The 24230-nt window shown below is 41.5% G+C and overlaps 1 protein-coding gene across 2 annotated transcripts in view; it reads left to right on the plus strand.

The window, feature by feature from the left end:
* Positions 1–24230, plus strand: part of LOC310957412 (glypican-5-like) — a 101505-nt gene that overhangs the window by 38053 nt on the left and 39222 nt on the right. Inside the window, exons 5-7 of one of the 2 annotated variants that reach the window (XM_083927966.1) lie at positions 1788–1951; positions 3143–3199; positions 4449–4571. In XM_083927966.1, the coding sequence (XP_083784092.1) occupies positions 1788–1951; positions 3143–3199; positions 4449–4571 (344 nt within the window). The remainder of the gene's footprint in view (positions 1–1787; positions 1952–3142; positions 3200–4448; positions 4572–24230) is intronic. The other variant, XM_083927967.1, reaches the window with a different exon arrangement.

The following is a 24230-nucleotide window of genomic DNA, read 5'->3' on the forward strand; positions in this document are numbered from 1 at the left end:
ATTTCAGCTGCTTATCCAAACTCTTCCCAGCATGTTGAAATACCCCTTCAAACAACCATTTAAACACAGATGTTCTTCACCAATTGAAGTTTGTCTATTTGTTCGTCCATTCCATTGTTTTAGGCCCCTCACAGGCCATCCTTAACACTTGCATTGCTGTGGCAGTTTATCTAAACAGTCTGATGAATTTGATGTTTTTGGGGATGTCCAGAGTAAATTGGCAGGATTAGTATTCTGAGTTAATCACTGTATTGTTTATTATGTAAGGGATAATTTAGAACAAGCAGGTCATTATTGCAAGATGATCCTGTTTCAAGTCAAGGTCCTGCATCACGTGTCAGGTTTTCATTCACAGTCTGTCTGTCTGTCTGTCTGTCTATCTAATAATAACAATTGTGTGTGTGTGTGTGGGGGGGGGGGGGGTCCATGATGATGCCGAGGTTTCTGACCAGGGGGGAGGGAGTGACAGAGTTCCATCAATGCAGAGGGAGAAGTTCCGGAAGGTGGGGAGGATAGATTTTAGGCAGAAGATGATGATTTCCATTTTATTGCTGTTGAGTTTCAGGAAGTTGTGGTTCATCCAGGTTTTGATGTTGGTGAGGCAGTTGGTGAGGGTAGGGAGTAAAGGCTTTGGTGGGTGGTGATGTACAGCTGGGTATCGTCGGCATAACAGTGAAAGTGAAGACCATAGCGGCAGATGATGTGACCTTGTGGGAGCATGTTCAGAATGAAGAGGACTGGACCAAGCACCGAGCCTTGAGGGACTCCGTGTGAGACAGGGAGGATGTGGGATTTATGGTTGTTGATGGAGATTTAGTGGAATCTATCTATCTATAAATTCCTGATCCTTTGTTCATTGTAACTCATTGTACTCTGTTCTGTATACCCACAAAACACTGAAAAATTGCACTTTTTCAAACTTTATAATAATCATCACTCATCCCTTAATTAAAAAAGTCAAGTAAATGATAAAACAAATTCTTAGTCAAGGAAGCAATCTGATCATCCGTCTGTTCTGGGAAAAGTCTTGGTGTGCTTATGAAAAAGTCACTCAAAATGAGGAGGCAACCTTCCTTACATGAGTATTGAATCAGTAGTGCCGCTAAATATTACTTTCTCTGGTTGGATGCTCTTACATGGTAAAATGAGTCATGCCTCTAGACAAAGCAGCACATACATTGGTCAATATACTCAGTCCAAGAGGCATTACACTCTGTCTCTCTTACTAATTGAGGACCACTTAATAACACTGGCCAGAGGCTTTTAAGCCAATGAGATGTCATTGATTTTACCTCTTGGTATAAGGCCCACGCCCCTTCTTCCTCACAACCCCGCTGTATCCACTGCTGGCTTTAATAGCCCACTAGAGATACTCGCCATCACTGCCAACTGTGCGCGTGTGCATTCACCTCCCTGAGGTAGTGGAATGTTCTACATTTACTGTTAGCCCTCCTGGCAATAACTCACTCATCGCACCATTTTCTTTCATCACACCCCCTCACTTCACGCCCACCGTTTTCCCAAGTTGTTCGTTGTTCTCTGCTCCATAATTCATCTCACCTCCTTTCACCCCGCCGTCATTCAACTGAAACGCAGGCATTCCTCATTTCAAATGGGTGGCATCATTCTGAAAAGTGTTCACATTGAATAACTTATTTTAGTCTATATGCTTTCAACTGTGCAGGTGTCAATTGCCTGTTTATAGCAGTCACCCTTCAGCTCCACCCATACTGTTATATGTTGCTAGCTTAACAGGTGTGTGTCTTTTTGCTCTATCCTCCCCACAGGTGGACAAGGTGTGTGGCCTGTCTACTGGGGAACCCACAAGCATGCAACCTAATAGACTAGAGGTCACAACCTCTACCGTGACCTCATCTTTTCTTCCTCCATCTGCCGCCCCCTCCCAACCTCTACCAGAGCAGTGGCTGGGGCAGTTAGCCCACTTGAGGAGGTAAGACAAAGCAAATAACAGAATTGTGAACTGTAGTTCAGTCTGTGTCAGCAGTTTAAAACTGTCTGTTGTAAATTGAAAAGCCTCTTTTATTCTTGCAAATATTCAGTTCACAAATGTTCTACTTGTTAATTAGTTATACTACTAGATGGTCAGCCAGATGGAAAGTAAATTTAAATGAAATGAAAACTGATCAGGTCTGTATGACATAGCCTGAGGGGTTGGCCAATGTCTGTTCCCAGCTGCCATCACTTCTCTTCTTCATATGGTTAGTTGGACACAACACACACACACACCCAACTCACACACACATAGTATGTAAATGTAGTGCCTGGCACCAAAGTCCATGCCCTCCACCTGGCCTCTGAGGCAGCCATCCCATGCCCACAGCAGCTGGCAGCGATGTGCCAAGAGAGGGGGGAGTGTGGGTAAGATTAATCTTGACAGACCAACAATTTCCTGTTTACCCAGACAGCCATACCACCAACTTTGGAACCAGGCAGCCTCAGCTTAAATAGCACCACTCACGGAAACACACATGCAGTTGCAGCGTTGCCTGCCTGACCTTGTCCCAAACCATGAATCACTGCACTGATGCCAGACTAGCTGACAGGTCCGTCCTGGCACTGCCACCACCATTCATGGCAACACAATCCAGCTCCCCTCCTGTTACCAACCCTGACCAGAGCACATGTGAGCAGTGACCACTTCAGAGACATGGCAGCACTCACTGCAGTAAATGGAGAATAGTCCACTGCTGAAAAATATGAAACGTGATAGAGCAGAGGCAACATTTATTTTTTGTTTTAATGGGAACAAATTTGAAGTTGAGCAGAACTTTCTTTTTGGATATTGAACTATTAGCACGTGCAGATATTTGTTTGTGTGTTTGTTTGCTGATTTAACATATACATTACATACAAGTATCTGTTTCAATTGTTGGTGTGGTGTGGGGAGATATGGTTATTGATTTATGTTTATTGTGGCTAGTCTCTGCATGTGCATGATTAATCACTCTCTTCCAGGGTCAACTGACTATCTTTTCTCCCTCCTCCCCCATGTGTCTTGTCTTGTCATCCCTTTATTTCTTTTTTGTTCTTTCTCTCACACCCCACCTCACACCCCACCACATCCCTGCATCCTTCTTGCTTGCAACAATCTCCCCCGGACTCCAACTCCCATCATTCCCAGCTCGTTCCCCCTGAAACCCTCCAAGAACAATAAACATAGTCTGAGAACACTCTCTAGGTAAGCATGAACCCAAGGGACTTATTTCTCTCACTCTCTCACACACTTTATCTAGCAATGACAGCTCATTTTGGCTACATTGACACTGCAGTTACAAGTGACTTGAATCTGATTTTTTCCTCATATGTGACCCATATCTGATTTGCTTTTGACAGTGTGAACAGCACAAGTTGCATTGGATCTGAAATTTTCAGAATCAGAATTAGGCCACTTTTAAATGTGGTACTGAATCGGATACTTTTCTTAAAAAAAATGTATGATTTTTTTGAATGCGACCGCAATCTGAACAGCCAGGTCGCATTTAATGCAACTTTAATTGTGCTTCACTGTTTTGTAAATGAATGACAAATGAAGTTGAAAAGTGTGCCACTGATGGGAGCCAGGATCAGAATCAAAACAAACATGGAGGACTGCAGTGAAGCAGGCGGCAAGTGGAGGGATAGTGAATTTTTAGACTGCATTAGTATTTGGGGTGACACTCATAAATTTGCCGGCTGCCGCCCCACACTGTTTTTAGCATTAAGCCATAAAGTCCTGCAATACACGAGCGTGAGCAATCCTTAGAAAGGCCACATTTGAAGAGGTAATGTGAACAGCCAATCAAAAAATTGGATTTGAGCAATAAATCGGAATTGTGCTTTAAGACCTGCAGTGTGAACATAGCCTATATGACTTGTATAGAGAAACCTGTGACTGTTCGTGTATTTTAATAGTTAATTGTCTTTTGGGTGAGGGATGCATTTTATTTGTCTTACAAAACCATTCATATTTATGTCTTCTGTTGAACAGCGATTCCCAACACTGACTGACTCAGCACATAACCTCTCATGACCCTCCGCTGTTTTCATGCTCTGCTTCATGGGTGGCAACAATGTGTGTCAAAAACAGTATGCCATTGTTTCACTCGAGATGACTGTCTGTATTGATAACATCTGTTAGTAGATATGATGAAGCAAGCACTGTACCGCAAAGCATAATTGAGAAAAATGTGCTGACTTAGTGAAGTGGTCACATTCTTAGCCATTTTCTGCCACCATCAAAACGTCACGTGTTTTCATCCCATGCATGTATTGTTGAATGGAATTCAGATACCATTTGTTGTCGCAGGTATGGTTCGAAAGTACTGTGAAGTGTGTCCACCAACCACAACACGCATTCTTTGAGTGTATATTTCTAACCTGACTTGTGATTTAGGAAGATACATATGTGGTACATATTAAAACTTCCTTTCCTCCAATGTTTTCCTTAGGGAGTTCTTGATGTACCTGCAGCGCTACAAGTCTTTCTTTGCAGCGTTGCCGGAGATGCTGTGCGAAGGGGAGAATGTAGTGGACGACTCCATGTGCTGGAGCGGAGATGAAGTGGTGGAGAGGTAATGCTACTATACAAATAGACAAATAGAATCTTTACTGTTATTTACTTTGTATTTTGCAAACTATTATTGTAAGATTTTCAATACCATCCCCTTCAGTTGACCCCTTACTGACTTATACCCACATAATCCATTGTTCTTTTCAAATTTAATAAGAGCAGCGGACATGGATTAAAGATTAATTTTGGTATTTAGACTTGTAATGCTGTGAGAGCAGTTCATTCCTTGTGATTAGGCAACATGTTGCATCTTGTTACTGTACTTTGCCATAGCCAGTTGTTGCAAAAACACATTTTTGGCAGCACTCGGGGTGAGAATTTTCATTTTCTCCAAATGACAGTATTGTAGATGCCGGCATGTATAAAATTATTTTGAACAGGTCACCCAATTTCGTCTGAGATTTATATATTAACTGCAAGTTTTTAAGAGTTTTGAATACATTAAAATTTCAGTAACAGACCCTCTGTGTTTTTGTGCTTGTGTAGGATAATGTGAGTCTGTGAGTCAGTGTGGCTGACTGTTGTTAATCAATGTGGATATAAGGAAGTCATTAAATCCATCTCCACACTGAGTGAATGCAGGCAGAACAAATATTTGCTCCACTCTTCCCTCCTTTGTATTAGAGTCAGTTAATGAGTTGTTATATGTCCCTTTCTCTCTTTTTCTACTCCATTCTGTTTCTTTCTGATATTTAGGTTTTTATTTTGTGCTGATTTTTAGGTGTGGCCTTGGAACACTTTTCCTGCTTATGGTTTTGGGTGCATCTCAGAGACTGAAGTACTCACTCTCGTCTGTCTGTCTCTGTGTGTGTGTGTGTGTGTGTGGGTGTGTGTGTGTGTGTGTGTGTGTGTGTGTGTGTGGTTATGTGTGTGGTTATTTACTTACTCAGTCAGCATGAGAAGAACAGAGAATTGATGCAGATTACAGAGCCAATGCAAGTCTGTATCTGATTCCCCCTGTTGGATCTGTTTCTTAAACCCTTTAGAAACTGTCCACAATTATGACAGGGTTATGCTCTCCTTCTGTGGTGGCCCTAAAGTGGCTCCCATTGCCATGGCAACCACAGCTTTTGGCACTGCCAGTATTGGCCATTACAGAGGAAAATCAGCCTAGTCGCCAGAAAAAAATGTTGGCATTGTACGTTTCTACAAATCACATAGATGTTGATATTAAATGTTTTTGGCACCCTCTAGCGTCTGTATGACAAGTTTTGAGCTGACAGCAAATGATATGAAAGTCAGGTGACGTAGTATTACAAGCCTCAAACTCCGCTTAGGGAGGAAGTTGGGGTGCATTTTTGGGTCAGACACACGCTGTACTTTCATCCAGTAGACTGCAGTTTGTGTCCTGTTCGTGTCCTGTTCGTGTCCCATCCATGTCCCGTCTAATGTGAAAGTGAAACTTAATTACATATCAGACCCTGTAGTTTCAATGCCTATCCCTGAATAACATTAATAGGTTTGTTTGAATTGACATTAACCACATGTTTAAAAGTGTGAGGGGGAGGTAATGAGAACTGCTTACAAAGGTTCAGAAAAGTTGAGATTCAATGATTCAAATGTTGAGATTCAACGTTTTCAACAGTTGAAATCCACCATATCTGTGGTTTGCAGAAATGTAAGTGAAGAATTTTCCCCATGATCAACCCTGACTGTTTGTCAGATCCTTTGGCCTGTGTCCGTTTTGCTTGATTGAGCCATACATTATGCTTTCATGAGTACATGGGAAAACATAAGGCAAATGAACAGATGTATCTGATTCAAAAAGGACCTTTTTATTATCCTCTGTGTTTGGCAAAAGCATTTTGTCAGAGATGGTCATGAATAAGTTTACTTTAATTAGATCAGCAATAGTTAGCTTTCAAAATGTCATTCTCTTCTGTTCTGTTCTGTTCTGTTCTCTTTTCTTCTCGTATTTACTTGTCTCTTCTCTTCTCTTCTCTTATTCTTCTTGTCCTGGCCCGATACTCTCCTGAGTGACTGAGAAATGTTGAGCAGACTACCCATTTGTCAGGGGCTGTCACAGTGTCAGCACACAATACAGTATGCAGGGGCGTTGACTGGGGTGAAAATGGGGACTGAGGCTTTATTCACACGACTACGATTTTGTTTAAAAAGGCACATCTTTTGCTACATTTACGCCTCGCGTCCACGTTACTCCAGCATTTCCAAGCCCCTCAAACTGAGACATTTGGAAACGCTGCTGTCCAGTTCAGACTAGAAGCACCAACAGACACTTGCACGTCCACGCGACCAGTACATGTCTGCAGCTGTCCACGGAGCATATGTCCGAGCCATCTCCAATGCATTCACCTAAAAGATTGTCAGTTATTTGTCTGCCTGGCACACTCTGTGTGTAAGGTGACCTACCACCAGTCACCATCATTATAGTGGCATGTAGCCCTTGCTACTGCACCTGCAAGTTGTTTTTTTAGGTTGGTTTTTTTCTGCTTAGTTTGTGGCTCTTACAGCCAACTGCTTGACAGTGCTGACAGCGGAGAGCTATGGAGTAACACAGTATACAATTTTTAATTGTCTGTAAATGGTTAAAGGGTTGATTAGTTAACATCCCTAGTTCCACTTCGTCATTGGTCCAAACAAAGAGATCTCTGGTCTTACTTTTTGCCATTGCTGTTCTTCCTCCAAAGGATTTTGTATATTTTCAATTAAAACCATAAAGAATACCTCTATAAGGGGTTTAAAATGTAAAAACACAGGGCAGAGCAACCATTCAGGGCCTAAAACAGAAGATATCTACAATCTTGTCAAGATATAGCTTCTGTGTCTGTATTTAAAGCCAGTTCTTTATTTCTACACCGTGTAAGTGAGTGTGTGTCACTTTTACTACCAAGGGCACTGTTTTTTCAAGAACAGTGCTAATGGGTTGTAACGGTGTGTTATCACACACTCCCTGGTGAGAGCCAGGCCTTTGCTTGTGGTGTCAAGTGTGCTTGGGTTGAATAAGAAAACAATACCCTACTGAGACATTTGGCACCACTCATAAACTGCTCAGATTGGCCTGTGACTATACAACAAACCCCTCCCACTGTATATGACTCTGTTGGCATGTATTAGAGAGAGAGGGACAGGACAGGGCATGAAAAGGGTTGGCGTTTTGGTGCCGTGGTGCCCCCTGTGCCTCCCTGTGCCCCTGATGAGGGAAGCATGATGAAGAGATGTGGGGGAGGAGGGCCTTGGCAGCATAAAGACCCATTGTGGAGTCAGTGGAGTGGGGCACAGCCCTGCCGTGGGGACCCCCAAAGCCTGGAGTTGGAACAAAGACCCTCCTATGAGGCTGCATGGGAAAGACTTGGACATCACTGCCACTACTACTGCCACTGGCCGCGCCGTGCCTGGGAAAGTAGCACGAGAACAGCAGAGGAGATGAGAGAAGGGTAGATGGTGAGAAAATATGAGAAGAGAAGAGAGAACGTATGTGAAAAAGATGTGATGTCGGAAATGGACATGATAAGCTGCTATGGCGTAAGTCCATGTTGTGGTCTGATTTCCTGCATGGTGGGCGCACAAAGCCTCTGAGGGCTTGGTGGGTTTTCCCCACACACAGGACGACATACACACACAAAAGCACACACACTCACATATCAATCCACACAGGATCCATGTGCTGGTCAACAGCTGGAGGGTTTATTCATTCAGACACAATAATACTATGCTTAGGAAAGGAGACACACATCCACATGTGAGAACACACACACACACACACTTGTTGTAATACTTCAAAGCACATCAAAGGCATTAGGGATTGAAATTCCCTTCTTCTCTCTATTCAGCATCTGATGACAGAGGGGCAAGTGTGGGGCACGCAGTTGTACTTACAACTAAAAATGTGTGTTGGCATGTGTTCAAACATCTCTGAACATTTACAGCATCACATGTGTGAATACTTTGCACCATCTTTTCCGGAAAGATAAGCTCAATCAAAGTTACCACATTCTTTATATAGATTAACCAGTTACTGTATAGCGATTATACTGTAGTAGTCTTAATACATTATAAACAATAAATCATCGCCATCTTTCTTCACTATAATTATTCTAATTACCATTTCTGTTTTCTCTTTTGACAGATACTTAGAGATAGTGTGTGCAGGTTGTGAAACAACGCTGCAGGCTATAACCGCTGTCATGGCATCATAGGGACCTTTATTAGCCCCTTGACTGAAAACACATGGGGAGGTAACCTCAATGAGGGTTTCATTAGACAAAAACTAATTATTAAAATTCTCCCAGACTTATAATAACCTAATAAATAATTGGGTATGGATGGCAGATCAAGGGGTAATAATATGGTAATTCAGGAGAGTTTTCGAACATAAAGAATTTACACCTGCTGTAAGTGCTCACTTTTGAACATGAGCTTCATAATCAGTCCGTAACAAAATCCCTCTGACCATCACAAATCTGATTTAAGAGATTCTTGATCCAGGTTGTAGGAAACATAGGGAATAGATGTCAGGATCCTTCAGCGCTTTAGGTCAAGCCAAATGAACTCACTCAAGGGTAAAGTCAAACAGAACACAGCAAGCTTGATGTAGCCAGTTCTGTACATTTTTGTTTATTTTTTCATGAAAATTAGCATATGATGTGCATAACAGGGTCACGGGTGGCAAAAGAAAGCCATGGAGTGGAGGCCACGGTACATATGAGTAAAATGTGACCTGGAAAGAGTGAAAAATCATGGCTTGTTCACAGCAAAGATCTCCTGTGTGTAGCATGTGATTTTATCTCAGACGCAGCTTTTGCAGCTGTATATAATCCTGACATTTTTTTAATTATGTAAAAACTACTCTGCTATGATTAATGTTTTGTTTAACATGGTTTTCCCACATTGAAAGTTTAAATTAAAAAAAATCAGAGAAGGGGCTGAAAGCACATCTACTCTTTCTCCCTTTCAGGTTTCTTTGCCGGTGTTGTGTCACAGTTGCTCCCCAATCAAATAATGTTTCACATATTACACAGCGACTGGTTTATATAGTTATGTACCAACCATAGCCTGATGCGTACCGTTATGCATTTGAATACATTTGAATCGTAGATTGAAGAGAACTGCACAGACATCTCCCCCGTCGGCAAAGGGGTAAAAAACCCTCTAGTGACAAACTTTACTCAGATACAAGTCAGTACAGTCAATGTCAAGCATTTTAGAGGCCAAAACATAAGAAAAATACCTAATACTTTGACTGTGAGAACACTTGGTTCTGGGGAAATGGTTCTGGGGAACGTGCATCCGGTCTTGCTGTAGTCTTGGACTTACTTGATTAAATTATATGAACCAGCAGGGAGTTACCTCTTACATTCAAAGCTGATTTTATAATAGAAAGAAGTAAAATAATTATAGAAGAGTGAATCAAGAAGCCTTCCTGTTTTAACAGCCTAACTCTATACGCACTGCATATGTTAGGAGGAGATATAGATGGCCTTTGGCACTTCATCAGAATTCTCTGACTGACAAACTCTTGTGGGATTCACTTTATGGAGCTGATTTACACACAGTATACAGGCAGAGTGCATATTCTGTAGAGGGGAAAATAAACAATCTTCTTCTATAAGCAAGTCATCAGTTAGAGATCATAAGGCTTACTGGACAGCTCACTACCCTCTTTCTTTATTGACCTATATGAGGGGAGAAATGACTTCCAACCCCAAGGTGAAACCCCTCAATACCACCAGGGCCTGAAAAATGCATGACTTTCATTTAATTAGATTTTATACTACAGTATATTTGAAAAACTTATTAATTCAAAATAATTCAACACTGAAGCCCTATTGTGCAAGAATGCGTTAAATTGGGTTCAGATATAGGGATGAGTAACCTGACAGATGGTTTGTTGTACAGAACCATCTGAGAAGGCCTTATTGGGAACTGAGTGGAAAAGGGCAGGCACCCTCAAAACATCCCTGGCAGGTGATTAGATGAACCACCTGTCTATCAAACTCTCACTAAAGTCATTTAGGAGAAGAGTGAAAACATCCTTTCCATCATGAAAGTGCTGTTCTCTTCTTTCAGTGAAGAAATACTCTCAAGTTCTGATAAAACTGATGCTATTGCAGCTTCGAGGCTAACCTCTTTAGGAACAGCCATTGTTGTTTTGAATGAGCGGTCGTCACCCAACGCTGCCTCCTCAACTGCATGTAGCATCTCACAGGAAGCTGAATGGTTGCATGATCTTGTGTAATCAGGAGGATTAAGCTGCTGTACATACAGTATGTTTAGCTCATCACTATACTGGGAATTCTAAAGTTTTGGATTAGCTCAAGGGGACGGACCAAACAATACAGCCGTGTAAGTGCTTCTGAATGCCTTGCATTTTTATAAGGTTATGACAATCCATTTTGTTTATCATTTTGACATCTGGAATCCATTCTGTTATTGCGGGGGGAAACAGGGAGAAACAGGAAGAGCGCTTCACCGGGAAGAGCCCTCACCCCTCTCACTCACTTTTTCTCTGTCTTTCAGTCCCATCAAGTCTAATTTTTTTTGTTCTTCCCTGCTGTGTCTGTGTCAGTCTCTTGGGTCATGCAAGGTGATTGGATAATGAAACTCTAGCAAAGGGAACAATAGATTAATTACTATATCCAGAGGAAGGACTTTCCTGTGTGTGCTGTGTTTTGTGCTATGGGCAGAAGTATTCAGTATTCTTGTTTTTTAAATGTAAACATGGAGACAGACATGATGGAGTGGTGGCACAGTAGAGCCATGAGAACAGTTGACATCAGAGAAATAATGAAGAGTTATGGAAATAAAGACTGCATATCCTTTCATTTGTTTTCTTGCCCCTACTCTTTCACCTCTGCCATTTGCAGTCTGCATCTGCGTCAAACCTCTCAGTCCTTCCTCCGTTCCTCCCACAATCCCTTTTTCCTATTTCTCCCTAATTCTGATTCAGTGGCCCATCCCTTTCCCATAACCCTGGGCTCCTGCCTGGGACCTCAGCATGACACGCTCTACATTTCTACATTGCTTAGACTTTTCTCTCTTTGGGCCTGCATCCTTGGGCCGTGTATGTGTGTGTGTGCATGTGAGAGAAAGCGAAAACAGTGATCATATTGCAGTAACTGTGAGTTATTTATTCTTTCTGGTGAAATGTCTGGATTGTGAGAGTTATTGTATTTCTAAATCTGTAGCTGTGCACAAGAAAATATGGGGAGGAAATTGTTAGACGATAGTTTGTGTAGTTGGTGTTTGAGCAAATGTGATTTTCTTGGCCTCACTGTATAATTATTTGCCAATTTGGGACTTAACATGCCTCTGAGTGAAGGGTGTTTATGTGTTTCGGCCTCCTCAAGTTTAAGTTTTATGGTGTGCCTTGTGGACGTTGTTTGTGAAATTTCCTTCCAACTCCTTCCAGTCGCCTCTTCATCACTTTTATAGAAGGAACACAGTTTTACAGCTCATGTCTTCTGTAGTGTGTCCAGCCGGTGGATTGGGTTTAGCTAATATAATTAAAATTCCACAATAGACTGGCATGTTTTACTGGAGCAGTTCCTACTGGGCGAGTTAGACATAGTGCACCCACTAACCTCTGTACTTACCGATTGGCAAGGCATCAAACTCATAGTAGGAGAGGAGGATGAGAAATACAGGGAGAGACGTGCTGGGGGATGGGGAAAGGAAGTGTGGGTGAGAAAACAATGGTTAGAAGGAGAGACTGACAAACCGATGGATGGATAAACGAAGAAAATGAGAGATGTAGGTCAGTGGCAGCAGGAAGCAGTGGCTTTAGGAGAGCCCTCAGTCTTTGTGGCTTAATTGCCTCTATGCGCCTGTTTGAAGTCCTCACTGTTGCGTGTCTGGGTGCCAGCCAATCGTGGTCTGTGTGGTCTGCGTGTGTTTGAGTGGGTTGCGTTAGCCTCTTGAGCATCTCTGCATTTCAGTTAGACACGAATTTCTGACGCACAATGCCAGCGAACAAAGAACAAAACCCTAAAAAAACGTTTCCTTCTCGATGTCAGCACCAGTGATTATATGAAAATTGCGCACATAAACACCACACCGCCCAAACTGTTTAGTGTTACACAAAACAGTCAACGATCAGTCCTCCACGACAAACCCTGCATTTTAGAGGCAATTTAATGTTGTGTCATAAAATTGCTCCTAGAATACGCCACAGCTATGCAATGAAGTGCTCATTGTTTATGGGCATAGGCTCTGTGATGCTTATCATGGGGTTGTAATGCTAGAGCCATCTCTGCCTGTGTCAACAGTCAAGTACTCAATGGTATTTGTATTTCAGTTTGATATCTACTTTTTCTAAACATATCAAATCAAAGGTTGCAGTCATACATCTCAGTTCTATACTGGTAGCCTGTTGTGAATTTAATTTAAGTCTTAAGTGGGATTTGGGTACATAACCCAGACCTCAATGTGCCTACCAAAGGAAACCACACATTTGCCACTTGTTGAAGTGGTTAAGTGTGACTAGACCTAAAACAAAGAAAAAATTTCTTCTCAGGAAATAAATCACATGGTATGAGCAAGGCTTCATATATTTGACTATTCACCGTATCAATAGTATACGCTTACTGTTTTCTGTGCTTTTTAACTCTCTTCAAAGGAAGAGAAAAGCCACATTCCAACTTGTTGCAACTGTTGCTTTGATCCAAGCTTGTACTGTAGCTTTCTGTATGGACTTATAGACCATCACACTATTTCTGTGTGCCACAGACAGCGCACACACACAACACGTTCACACACCCAACACATATCAACACTCACACAGCGTGTTCAGACTTACAGAGCTGGACCTCTCTCTTTCGTGACTATTTTTAGGGAAGCTGTTATCCTTTTTCCCAGGGGATACAGCAGACTTTACAAATGGCAGTTTGAGCTAGATTGAATGCAACTTTTGAGCTGAATTTAAAGTGATGCAATGTATGCCTGTAAGTCTGAATTTGACCATGATGAGCTTTGGCGTGATTCCCCGTAGAGTTTTAGTGCGAATGTGTATACCGGTTTAAGTTTTTAATGTGTGGTATTTAACATTGTAGTGAGATTCCAAACAAGACGTCTGGTTTGAATCCAATTGCAAGTTTAGGTGCTTGTCCAAGTTGTTGTCCAACTCCATGCATAGGTATGTGAGTTTAAAATGAAAGTGAATGACAGGCACTGGAGGAAAGAGGGAGAGCTAACAAAACCAACTCTGTACAAACAACAAAAGTACAGTACACTACTGTAGAGGGTGTGTGTGTGTTTGTGTGTGTGTGTGTGTGTGTGTGTGTGTGTGTGTGTGTGTGTGTGTGTGTGTGTGTGTGTGTGTGTGTGTGTGTGTGTGTGTGTGTGTGTGTGCGCACGCGCTTGTGATCTGTGCTCAGTGTGTGTATGTGGTAACCTGAAACCACAGGGAAAACGTTCCTAGAATTCCGGGTGGGTTTGGTGTCGTGGCTCGCTTACTGGAGCCCCCTGAGTGGTGCTGGGAATGCGGCCTCTGCACGGAAGAGCTACAGGATAAAGGGAGGGTACCCTGTATGTTTGAGCCAGAGCAGCTCTACACAACAGGTAGTTGAATAGTTTGTTTCCTGAACTGTAGGTGAACTGACAAAGTTTGAATGTACTTTATAAAAGGCACCAGAATGAGATAAGAAGAAGAATCAAATCATTTTTCAGTGTGTGTATACAGTATTTGAGGGAGAAAGGGACACAGAGTTTCATGACACAGATGAAAGGACATCTGAATTGAACGATTGTGTATGAAAGCTGTATTTCTCTCAGGACTACCCAGTGAAAGAGATGTTTTTTGGACGATTTATTGATGACACTAATCTGTTTAATCTAACAATGCCACCCGGGGGTGTAGCGATTACAGTAAAATGCAGTTGTTCATTTAACAGTTATATATATATATAACTATATACATATATATAGTATGGTGTCATTGCCGTTTTACAATTCATTCACAAAGATGATGTGCACCACAGAATGCCAATAAATAAACACTCAAATAAAATGTTTCCCAATCAAATTTATTGCTGTTTGTTTTTTGTACATGAAAGGAAACAGCAAGTGGAGAGCAGTAGTCCACATTTGAAACAACTACAAATGTAACTTCAGATTTGAATCAGTAAAGATAAAGCAAAGGACAGCAGGGGAGTGCTAAAAATTGGTTGATGGTTACTTGGAGGTGTTGACAAGGCCACCAACATAAGTGCCACCTACTGTACATAGTTATACATTGAAGACTGTGACTTTCCTACAGCTTATAACTGTCACCAGCTTAATAAATAACCTGTTTAGATGAGAGCCCTGGCAAAATTACAAATGCTTTGTAATTTAGTGGAACAGTATAGGACTTAAACACATAAAACGCCAGGGAATAACTGATCTTATGAAAAAAAGTGATACTGTCAATGACTTTGCACTCAAGGGACAAATTTGCTCAGCTATGGTCATTCCAAACCTCTTAACCCAAACCCATACATCTCAGTTTCAGCTTACTGAGTGACTTATGATGATGGGTCCAATTTCCAACTTGTGGCTGATTGACAGATAAGCCTAATCATGACAAACATAATAGTAATGACTGGGACCTCTGCCAGGAAAGCCATTTTGGTCATGTTTGTCACTGCTACCATCTGCCTGACTTTATTTGGATAATATCTCCCTGACCTTTGCCCTTCTTCTCTCTGTCTACAGTACAGTCACTCTCACTCCTTGACCTTAACAGAGGTTTGCACAACATTGCAATATATAACCCTATATATGTTATTCTGGTGTCAAGTAGCTCTAGTTAGAGCTGCCTCCATATCTCTTTATCTACAATATGCTCTCAAATGTCGATCTTACTGAGTGCCTGGGGGATCATTTCTTGTGTGTGGGTGTGCGGGTGTAATGCCGATAATCAGATCATATATAAGCTTTAAAAATGTACTGCGTGGTTGTCTGTGTGTGTGTGTCCTGCCTGGCCATGGCAGAGGATGGGTGTGAGTTGTGCTCCCACGTGCCCTTTGCAGCAGCCGAGAGTCTGATCCCTGACCCTCTCACTCAACACCCTTGCAAGCCCTCTCCACTCTCTATGACGGTTTGTCTGACTATGTGGATGCCAGTGTATGTTTGTTGCCTTGACTCAAATCTACTGTATGTTTGAGTAGAAACGGGACTGTTTGCACTCAGCGCTCTTTTGCTTACACAGGCAGCATATACAGTACAGTCCAGATGTGACATTATTTTTCCCCCTTTCTGTGTTTGTCCATGTTTATGATACACTGAGCCGTTCTTTGATTGCAAAACCTGCAAAAATCACGACATATGTTATATTTAGTCTTCCATCCATGGTGAAAACCCCCTTGACTAGTTTTGAGTTTACACTGGAGCTGTCAACCTTAAGTACTAGATCACGCCACTCTGGCCTGGATCAGACAGACAAACAGGTGGTCGTACCACACCAGAGGATCATGGTCCGTTCTCCTGGCTCTGCCCCTGCCTGCCCTTGTCTGCCTTCCACACACCAACTGCCCCTCCAGCTCCCCCACAGACCTCTAACCTCAGTTATCTATGCCCTCCTCGGCATGTGGGCATGTGGCTCCAAGGGGGATAGATTTGTCACTCTAGGTCTTGTCATGTTATTTCTTTCTTTCTACCTCATTTTTTTCTGTATCTCTATTTTTTTAAATTCCTTTTGATATTCACATGTTTCATGTGCCACTTTTCTATCTTTGTAACAAAATTTGAGTCGGTTCTGTCGTCCTTTCTCTGTCACTTTATTCTACATAAATCCTTTATCCTTTTTGTTTTTAATGTATATACACACAATATCATTGAAATCAGTGAGTTGTCTGGTGGAACTTTGTTGAATTGAAATTGGCTAATGCTGCCCCCTACTGGGAAATCAATGTAATTGAAGTAGGTCTCCACTTCATTGGACACATTTCCTCACGGACATCTTTCCGGCTCAAAAATCGCTTCTAGTTTTAACCTCTATTTACAGAAGAAGATATGAGTTTTCAAAATGTGTTATAGGTATAGAAATTAATGCAATTCAGTGATGTTGATGCTACGCAGTTTTTTGTTGTTGATGATGGAAATCTGTGAATTTTACTTGGGTTGTTTGTGCTAGTTGTATAGGTGCTGTATATTGGTAATTCACATACATTTGAAGCTGCAAGATGTGGCACTTGATGATAGTGCAGTATTTAATCATTTTACATTAAGTCAGGCCCAGACAGCATCTTTTGGGCTTAGGTCGAAAAAGGTTAACTAGTTTTAAAGTAATATCCAGGGCAGCTGTGTGCTCTAATTAAATTTAGCTCTAACAATGGGTTCACTGTCAGCCATGATCATTGCAAAGAGTGGCAGAAAATTACACCTCCTCTTCTAACCCCACCCCACCCCCCTTTTTCTTTTACATTTTAGAGATACGCCTGTGTAATTTAAATCTGCGGGTTCAAACGCAGAAGAGAGTTTGTTTGCATGTTTGTGAGGAATACAGTGAAGAGAAAGTGCGTGTGTATGGTCATATGCACAAGAGAAAAAGTGTTGTCTTTGTCAGGAAATGATGTTTGTCTGCATGTGATTTGCGGCTGTGGGCAAGACGGACACGACTTGTTCTTGTTCCTCCAATCTAATGGAGCTGCATAGTCTTTTCCCAGAAGTCTGTGTGGTCTGTTGAGTCAGCTCACAGTACGTCTGTTGGTACATCAGAGCAGACGACACACAGAGGTGGGGAACTGTTACACCCAGTGACAAACACAGTCGGGAAAGTCAGGCCTGGGAATGCCCTCAAAGCAAACCACGGGCCAATTTCAGCTATAATCTATGTAACTGCAACCTATTAAAGCTTGCATATAAACCTTTAAGCACTATAGCTATATTGTACATTTCTTTGTCTGTCTCTAGCACTAGAGTGTCTCTAGCACTAGAGACAGACAAATGGAAGCTCTTTGTAATTTGTTTAACTTCCATGTTACTAAGAAATCCCAGTGATTTGTAGTTGTGAAGGGGGAGCATGATTATTTGCATGGTTATCTGCTAACCCTCACTTCCTCTGAGGAAAGTGTATTCATCCAGCTGAACATAGCAGTTGTGAATTACAGTTGCAGAAGTTTAATGTTCATGACTTGATGTAATGTAGCCTCAGTGTACCTGCAAAGTGACAATACACTTCAGATACACTTGAATGAGGGTGCATACCTTTTTTTGTGGCGAAAAGCAGATTACCATTTAATTATTTAATTTCACTTTATGAATTCATGCATCAGAGCATTTGCCCTTACTGTATGAGTTAGAAAGTAAAGCATTGCATCCTTTTCTTGAAAAATATTAGATCACTATCTGATATAACAGCTCTACAAATGTGCTTTCAGTGAACTGATTTGAGTTGAGGTTAACTGCTACTAGTTCCAATGCCACAAGTGATTCGGAAAACTACCAGAACCCAGGAATGAGATTGAGATTATAAAGGAGGTTTACTGATCTCAACTTTCTTACAATTGAAAGGTATAAACAGTCAAGTTCTGCTTGAGACTAATATCAGAAAGTTCTGCCTGTAAGCCTCGTGAGAGCCATGCCTAACACACTTAAAATGAACTAATGAATGCCTGGAGGCATTTTCAGACTCGCAGCTCATTCTAAAAATCCAAGTTCAGAAAGGCCCCGATGATGCTGTTGGCTTTCAGTACATAATTTTGGCCACACGGGTGCAGTGTGGAAGCATATTTTGCTCCCCCGTCAGACCAGCAACTGACTCTAATGTAGTCCAATTAGCAATTTATATTTTTGCTTTTTCTGCATGAGGAATGATCTTATCCCTTCATCATTATGTCCGTATTTAGAGGCAGAACTAAGTACAGAGAGTACATGTTGGATCGAGTAGGAGTGGGAGAGAGTAGGAGAGTATACATATTAAACTGTGCTGCAGCTTTTGATTAGCTAATGTCAGGGTTTGTTTACACTGCCACAGGGATAGGTAGAAAAGAAAGAGAGAGAGAGAGATAATGTGAGGAAGAAAGCAGGGGCATGAGCAGTTTGTTGGCAAGAGCGAGTCACTTACACCAAATTAATTCAGCTCTTTGCAGTTGCTGCGATTGTTAGATAAATCGATACTTGTTCATTAGCCTGGAGTAGCATTGAAATGAAACATGCTTGGCTGTGTGTAGGCCTATAATGGGCTAATGATGAACCAAAGTGGATATTGTAGATGTCACCTAGCCTGCAGACATAACTAGAAGTAGAAGGACAGAATTGCCCTAATGATTAGCATCAAACACCTCCTTGGTACAAGGTAATCACAATGTGTGATTACCTGTAAGTGAATCACTATGCCTAATCATTGATCATTTTCCCATCGCTGTTTGTCTCTCTTTAACCTCATTGCTCTCCCTCTTGCTAAGTCTCCACCCCAGCTCTCTGACTCTTCTCAGCGTTGGCGCAGGTCACATTGACCTAGAGTGCATACCAAGGCAGGGCCAGACTAGGGCTGAGCCCACAAGAAAGAGTTCTTGTTGAGGTAGCCTTTACAACTGGGCTTTAGCTCCCACAAACAGGGACTCGGGCGACTCCTAAATTTGTGTCATCTTGGTCAGTAGTGCACACCCAAAACCAAATTTTCTAAAAAAACTGCTCAATGACAGCGTTGTTGCCCTCTGGGAATTATTACTGTAATTTGGCACCGGGCATTTTGAAAATCCCAATTCTGAAGAGAGGTCCAACCTGCTGTAAGCAATGGGCCACATCTCCACCAGACCATGGTCTACTGGCTCAGAGAGCACCAGGGTCAGCTTTCATCTCCGTTCACCCAACAATCTGATAAGACACTTCCAGTCAACAGCTACCACGCTACCGTGCTGATTACAAAAGCAAAAACACAGAGACAAGCAAACATTCAGACAGGCTGCTTTGATTCTGCGCATGAAGCTCTGGTCACTGTAAAAAGAGAGAAATGTGCATGACACGAATGAAAGGAAATCTGAATTTAATGATTGTGTATGAAAGCTGTATTCCTCTCTGGACTACCCAGTGAAAGAGATATGGCAGTAAAGGGCAATTGACAACAGTAGAGAGGAGAGGTATTGATTGAATACTTGACCTGGCCCAATAAAGGCCACATACGTGTATTTGATAGCACTAAAAAGGATATAGAAAACAAACATACAGCATGAAGTGAGCCATTTATAAGTGCAGTAACACATTTTATTGCACTGTAGAGGAAAGGCTTTCAGGAAGTAATAGCCATGAGTAATTTGAGCCATTGGACCTTCAACCATATAGCTGTTACAGTGCAACCACTCAATAAACCAGCCTGGTCTTGGTAAAATCACCCTGGGACCTCTTAAGAAGTGGCAAAGCAGTTTAGACCAACTTCGTGGTGTGTAATTCCACCCCAACCACACAGCCATAAACAGCCATATTTCACTGGTCCACCACCAAGACAGATATACAGCCAGCTCAGCAGGTGTCGTGCCCCAGGTGAAGTCCAAGACAAAAAGCTGTAAAGATTCATTAATGTAAATGTCCCTAACTAAAATGTTTCATCTTGGCTGAGATGACATAACCCCGGCAGTTAGTGTAACTGGAGTTAGAAGCAGCCTGTGGACTGTTTGTGTTGTGAGTGTGGAGCCCCATCATTAATCTTAAAAGGACATGTTATGACAATTACTCTAGGTCAGATGTTCCCTACTGTAAGGGGCCTGGACCCCCAAGGAGGTCGCAAGATTATTAATAGGATCTGAGAGCACAAAAACAACGGCTGCACAAAATGAAATTCATTTTTTTTCCGTAACTCTTCTAATCTTTGCTTTTTTGTCTTGTGAATAACTTTGAATGAAACAACTTCTAAATGCAACCTGTGACAAGGCTTGCAAATACACATTGCTTTGTAACAGGTAAAAAAAATTGGCAGACGTAGCTCTAGGTAACATGCTCTTGGCATGACATCAGCATTCCCATCTAGAGAAGGACACAGCGTGCTGAACCAAAGATGAGCAATTATGTCGGACAAACAAGTTTAAAGAGTTCAACATCATTTCATGATTAGTCATGCACACACTTCCCAAACACAAGGAGCAGCTAGTCAGTATGAAATCATCAAAACAGTTTCTAACTAACTTCAAAACAAGAGAGATGAGATTGCTGGGTTCAGCAGCTGACTATGTTTTTGATCTTGTTTGGAGTTGCCAACATCACCGCTGTGCTGCTTTATATTTCTGACCCTCCCTGCCTACATGTCTGACTCATCACCCAATACAGAAGCTTGCCAGGCTGCAAAGAAACATGAGAGAGGGTCCACAGGGGTACCGGCCAGATCTACAAAATCACACTGCACCCTCGACTCTGCTCTCAGAGTAACTGGGAGCTTCACGGAATTCAGAAGACTCATTGCCTGGAACCACAGTCAAAAGCTCAATCTGTGGAAAACACAAATTAAACCCTTATTTAAACAGAACAGTTCCAGCTAATTTGACCTGCCTTTTTTTGAGTTTTTCTAGTGGTTGAACTTGGGATATCTTCGATCTTCTCAAAGTTGGCCTCATTATCCACCGTGTAATAGTATTTCTCAACATTCATTAGGTCTCTGTCTCACTGGGACAATACTGGCCATAGAACTATGTTGTTTTTTCCTCCAGATCCCCAGGCTGCCAGCTGGAACTAGGTAGAGGTGAGGTCAAATTAGGAGGAGACAGATAAAGAGAGGAAAAACACAGAGCTGTTGTGAATAGAGCGTGAGTAAAATTTAGCCAAGACTGCACGCCCCGGGTTCTGCTGAGACTTCCAAGTGACTGCAGCTACTGGTGGCTGTCAGCGTGTTCATGTGGTTACCAGCTGGGTTACAAAAGACAGCAATGAGAGCAAAGAAAGACAAAGCAGGATTTAATGGAGTGTTTGGTAGTGGGCAGAGGAATCAAGAGGAGGAAGAAATATGACTTGAACCGAGGAGATGGGTTCTTGGTGGACTTACAGAGATGGTTTAAGAATGCAAAATAGTAGGTGGTGGGGAGGGAAGAGAGAGAAATGGAGCATAGAAAGAAAAACACACTGTTAGAGCTTGCCTGCCCTGCAGATGCCCTCTCTTGATTTGCTTTCTGTATCTCCTTGGACATTTTATGATCTGAGTATTTCCTCTCTAATAAAATTGTCTTTGAATCACAGCAAGCTCCAATACATAATGCAGGCTGGACGTCTTCTATAAAGGCAGCCAACATCTTTGCCAATGCTTAATTTTGTATATATGTAGCTTGATGTTTTAAATGTTTATTTTCACTGTGTTTATCATTGGGAACCTACAGTAAACTCAGACCTACCACAAGGGTTTGTGGTCAGTCTCAGTATGCTGTGTATCTTCACATTTCATTAAGGGGGAGCAGGCTTGCGAAACATTTGTATGTTTGCACATGTTCATGTTTACCGTTCAATGGACAGCATGTGCACATATGTCACGTTGATGAAATGTTTGCAAAGTGACTTTTGACCAGTTGCCTGTTCATGAGCTTAGTGTTAGTACAGTGAATGGCTGCTAATGGCACCCAGTGTGTGAGAACAGGCTGGCCTTTCAGAACAAAACCTCCTGTTCAGAGTATTTCAACATGTCCAAGCCCCTGCTCGTAAAGTCAGCTGGCTACATACATCTACTCAACCCCTCCCATGTGCTCATTACTGGCCTCACCCGTGACTTCAGGTCTCTCTTGTTCCAGGAAGAGAAAGTTGTAATGCCATATTTTACAATGTCATGGGCTTAGTGCTGTGTTGAGTTGTATGTTTTCATCTTGAGTAGACTTATGTCACTTAATAAAATCAGCAACAGAAAAGCACGTCTGAAAAATACAGGAATCTAATGAAAGAACCTGAATAAACATAATAATGCATCCCCACAGGTTAGACTCTATTGCTGCTCTGTTGATGGGTGTGTGTGCATGCGTGTATGCGTGTGTGTGTGATGAAAGTCCCTTAGATGTTATCTAAATTGCAGGAGAAATTGATATTTTACTGATAATGTAGTAATGTTGTTTTCCACCTTGTTGGAACAGACACCAAAAGTGTAACAATGACACTTGTTGAATGTAGAAGCAGTAAGAGACTGAAGACAAAGAGTACCAAGACTCAAAGATGACATCTTTAAAAACTAAAGCTGGCACACCAAGTGTGTATTAATCACAGGACTCAACACATGTTCAATCTTGTATATCTACAACAGCCGCGAGGGTGGGGGAGAGGTTTTATTAATCATGATGATCCAACAATTTGCTGTTTACCGTGACAGCAGTAGTACCAGCTCTAATCCAATGCCCTCCTCAGCTGAAATAGTACCACCCACAGTCACAAAAATACACACGCTCACTCAGATGAAAGCAGTCTCATCGCCTCTTAATCATCCCTCATTGACACTCTTCCCCTCCTCAGTTTGCTGTGATCAAGCCTGATGTTGGTTTCAGACGAATCATTCATCTAAATCCATTTACATGTGGAAATGTGTCCACCACATGTGAAGCCTTAGTCCTATGTATCGAACACATATAAATCATTCAGTATAGCGCTGTATTTTTTTTCAAAGATCAATAATTAGTTTGTTTTTTAAAAACTCAATGGGAATATTTAGTTCTGGTGTAAATTTGAAAGAAGCATGATGACATGGCTTGTATTTTCAGTCACTTGCAATAAGTAGTTCGGCTACAAGCTTTTTTGTTTTTTAATGATTTTTAATTGGAATGAAACCTTACTGACACACGCAAACAGTCTCCGCTAGACAGGTACTGCAATTTGTCTCTCCTGCCTCCTCATAATGTCACTGTAACATGCAGAATCTTCACAGATCCAAAAGGGCCTGTACAGTTCAGTTTTTACATGCTGTCAAAATATTAGTGTCTGCAAGATTGACTTTAATAACTTCAGAGATAAAAACGTATTTGCATAATATATTTCTTAACTTGAGGATTTCATTAACTACGCTTCTTTTGAGCTAGTACAAGGTTATTATTGATTCTAATAACTGAAGCAAAGATTCAGATAAACCAAATATAAAGCCTTGAGCCCTTCATGTAAGTTTAATGTGTTTTATAATAATCCCACAAACAATGTTTATTAGTTTTCTTTTTTTAAATACAGATGAAAGGGACAATATTTCCAATCCCTTCACCTGACCTCTCCAGACCCTACCCCCATAACACAAAAGCAAAACATTCCCCTCACATTACTAATGAAAGACCAACACAGCAATACCCAACTTAATATAGAAACAAAAAACAAAAAAGACACGCTCATGTCCTTCCACCATGCTACCAATTTCCCCTCTGAGGACTCTTGGGAACCAGAAATTAAGAAGTCGTAGAAAATAAAAAATCAAACCTTAACTTTAACAGTCCTTTGTGACCTGTTCCTCCAGTGATGAGAGTGTTGAAACATCATATTTTCTGCATAATTGCAACCATTTAAATAACTGTTTTCTTGCTATGTCAATATTTTCTCTTATCTCCTGAAAGACAACAAGCAACGCTCTCTTTGAATTGATCGCCAATTTTCTTTGGTCCCCTCTGCCAAGCCTCCATCCACTCTTCCAGGCTTTAACTCGGCATTGCCCTAGATCAGACAGAAATATGACAAAGGCTGGGAAATTTTCAAATCTTTTTTGGGGGGATGTCATACCACACATTTATCATATTCAGTATAATAGGGTTATTTGTTGCTAAATTTAAAGTTTTCACTTTCTATTAGTACATGT

This window comes from Echiichthys vipera (assembly GCF_963691815.1).
Source record: "Echiichthys vipera genome assembly, chromosome: 15".
NCBI classification, from domain to species: Eukaryota; Metazoa; Chordata; class Actinopteri; order Perciformes; family Trachinidae; genus Echiichthys; species Echiichthys vipera.